At 50.8% G+C, this 2,922-nt stretch overlaps 1 protein-coding gene across 1 annotated transcript in view; it reads right to left on the bottom strand.

The window, feature by feature from the left end:
* Window positions 1–1,247: 1,247 nt before the first annotated feature.
* LOC107307003 (proline-rich transmembrane protein 1-like) overlaps window positions 1,248–2,922 on the bottom strand; it is a 12,889-nt gene continuing 11,214 nt past the window's right edge. Inside the window, exon 3 of the mRNA XM_015850440.1 lies at window positions 1,248–1,537. Within this exon, the coding sequence (XP_015705926.1) occupies window positions 1,361–1,537 (177 nt within the window). The 3' untranslated portion in view covers window positions 1,248–1,360. The remainder of the gene's footprint in view (window positions 1,538–2,922) is intronic.

Genomic DNA, 2,922 nt, shown 5'->3' with positions numbered 1-2,922 from the left:
TGGGGTTTAAAGGGGGAGGGGCTTAATGGGGTGGGGGCGGGGCTTATCGATGGGCGGGGCTTAAAGGGGAAGGGCCTGTGATGTGAACTGGGGGGGTTTCAACCCAAACTGACCCCAAATCCCCCATTTTTAAGGCTTAAAAGGATTAATTAATAAAGGTGAATCGTTAATTAACCCCTTTGTTAATGAGGAGCTGCTTAATTAGACCCGGATCCATCTATTACCAACACTGAGATTTTATTGGTCCGTTCATTGGTCCATCAAGAAGGGGGCGGAGCTTGGCATGCAAATGAGACGATCATGTGACACGGCAGTGGGCGGAGCATCCCGGTGGGTGGGGCTTGGTGTTACCATGGCAACAGCGGGGTGGGCGGAGCCAAGCCCTATGGCGTCCCTGTGGGCGGGGCTAAAGGTTACCATGGCAACAGCAAAGGGGGAGCAGCCAATAGGAAGAGCCTTGCTTGCAGTAGGCGGGGCTTAGGGTTGCCATAGCAACATGGAAGGGGGCACAGCCAATAGGAAGATCCTGGGGGCGGGTCTAAGGGTTACCGTAGCAACAATAAGGGGGCGGAGCCAAGCCCTATAATTACCATACCCCAGTGGGCGGGGCTTAGGGTTACCATAGCAACAAAGGGGAGCAGCCAATAGGAATAGCCTGGGGGCGGGGCTAAGGGTTACCATAGCAACAATAAGGGGGCGGGGCCAAGCCCTATGATTACCATATCCCAGTGGGAGGGGCTTAGGGTTATTATAGCAACACAAAAAGGGGGCGGAGCCAATAGGAAGAGCCTGGGGGCGGGGCTAAGGGTTGCCATAGCAACATGGAAGAGGGAACAGCCAATAGGAAGAGCCTGGGGGCGGGTCTAAGGGTTACCATAGCAACAATAAGGGGGCGGGGCCAAGCCCTATGATTATCATATCCCAGTGGGCGGGGCTTAGGGCTACCATAGCAACACAAAAAGGGGGCGGAGCCAATAGGAAGAGCCTTGCCTGCAGTAGGTGGGGCTAAGGGTTGCCATAGCAACAAAGGGGCGCAGCCAATAGGAAGAGCCTGGGGGCGGGGCTAAGGGTTACCATAGCAACAAGGAACAGGCGGAGCCAAGCCCTATAGTTACCATATCCCAGTGGGTGGGGCTTAGGGTTACCATAGCAACAAGGAAGGGGGCACAGCCAATAGGAAGAGCCTGGGGGCGGGGCTAAGGGTTACCATAGCAACAAAGGGGGAGCAGCCAATAGGAAGCCTTGCCTGCTTGCTCCGCTGTCATCGCTGTGGGTCAATGGGGAGAAGATGGGGGGGATGCTGTTGCCACGGCGACGGTTGCCATGGCTCCAGTTGCCACGGCGACAGTTGCCATGGTAACTAGGGGTCCCATTCGTTGTCGTGGTGCTGGGCGGCGATGAGGATGACGACGGTGAGGATGGTGCAGAGGACGGTGGCGGCGACGCCGACAGCCAATGAGATGAAGGCAAAGTTCCGGGCCTCCCTTGAGGCCACTTCGGCCTGAGCCAGGTCCCCACGAGCCACCGCTGTGCGGACCTGGGGGTGTTAATGGGGGGGGTCCCATAACGAGGGTGGGGGAGGGATGGGAAAAGGGAACCAGAAATACACAAAATGGGGAGAAATATAGCGAGAATGAGGCCAAAAACATGAGAAATGGCCCCAAAAACACGACAAATGGCCCCAGAAACTCAACAAATGGCCTCAAAAAGGCAAGAAATGGCCCCAAAAGCTCAACAAATGGCCCCAAAAAGGCAAGAAATGGCCCCAAAAAGCCAACAGAAGTCAATAAGGATGCCAAAAAGCCAACAAATGGCCCCAAAAACCCAACAAATGGCCCCCAAAAGCCAACAGAAGTCAATAAGGACACCAAAAATGGAACAGATGACCCCAAAAACCCAACAAATGGCCCCAAAAACCCAACAAATGGCCCCAAAAAGCCAAAAAATGGCCCCAAAAACCCAACAGAAGTCAACAAGGACACCAAAAATGCAACAGATGGCCCCAAAAAGCCAAGAAATGGCCCCAGAAACTCAAGAAAAGTCAACAAGGACGCCAAAAATGCAACAGATGGCCCCCAAAAGCCAAGAAATGGCCCCAAAAAGCCAACAGAAGTCAACAAGGACAAGAATGAGCCCAAAAACATGACAAATAGCCCCAAAAACACAACAAATGACCCCAAAAACTCAAGAAAAGTCAACAAGAAAACCAAAAATGCAACAGATGAGCCCAAAAACATGACAAATGGCCCCAAAAACACCAATAATGACCCCAAAGACCCAACAGATAACCCCAAAAACCCAATAAGAGTCATTAAGAAGCCCAAAAACCTAAAAAATGGCCCCAAAAACTCAACAAAGGGCCCCAAAAAGCCAACAGAAGTCAACAAGGACGCCAGAAAAGCAACAGATGACACAGAAAACCCAACAAATGGCCCCAAAAACACCAATAATGACCCCAAAAACGCAACAGAAGTCAATAAGGACGCCAGAAACGCAACAGATGGCCCCAAAAGCCCAACAAATGGCCCCAAAAAGCCAACAGAAGTCAATAAGGACACAAAAAATGCAACAGATGGCCCCAAAAACACCAATAATGACCCCAAAGACCCAACAGATAACCCCAAAAACCCAATAAGAGCCATTAAGAAGCTCAAAAACCCAATAAATGACCCCAAAAAGCCAACAGAAGTCAACAAGGACACCAAAAACGCAACAGATGGACACGATTATGCAAGAAGGGGTGATAAGATGCCCCAAAACACCAAAAATAGCATGAAAAACACCACAAATGACCCCAAAAACCCAACAGAAGTCAATAAGGATGCCAAAAACCCAACAGATGACACTGAAAACCCAACAAATGACCCCAAAAACCCAATAAGAGTCATTAAGAAGCCCCAAAACCCAACAAATGACACTGAA

The sequence above is a fragment of the Coturnix japonica genome, unplaced genomic scaffold (assembly GCF_001577835.2).
Source record: "Coturnix japonica isolate 7356 unplaced genomic scaffold, Coturnix japonica 2.1 chrUnrandom460, whole genome shotgun sequence".
Classification (NCBI taxonomy): Eukaryota; Metazoa; Chordata; class Aves; order Galliformes; family Phasianidae; genus Coturnix; species Coturnix japonica.
This window is presented reverse-complemented; position numbering and strand designations above follow the sequence as displayed.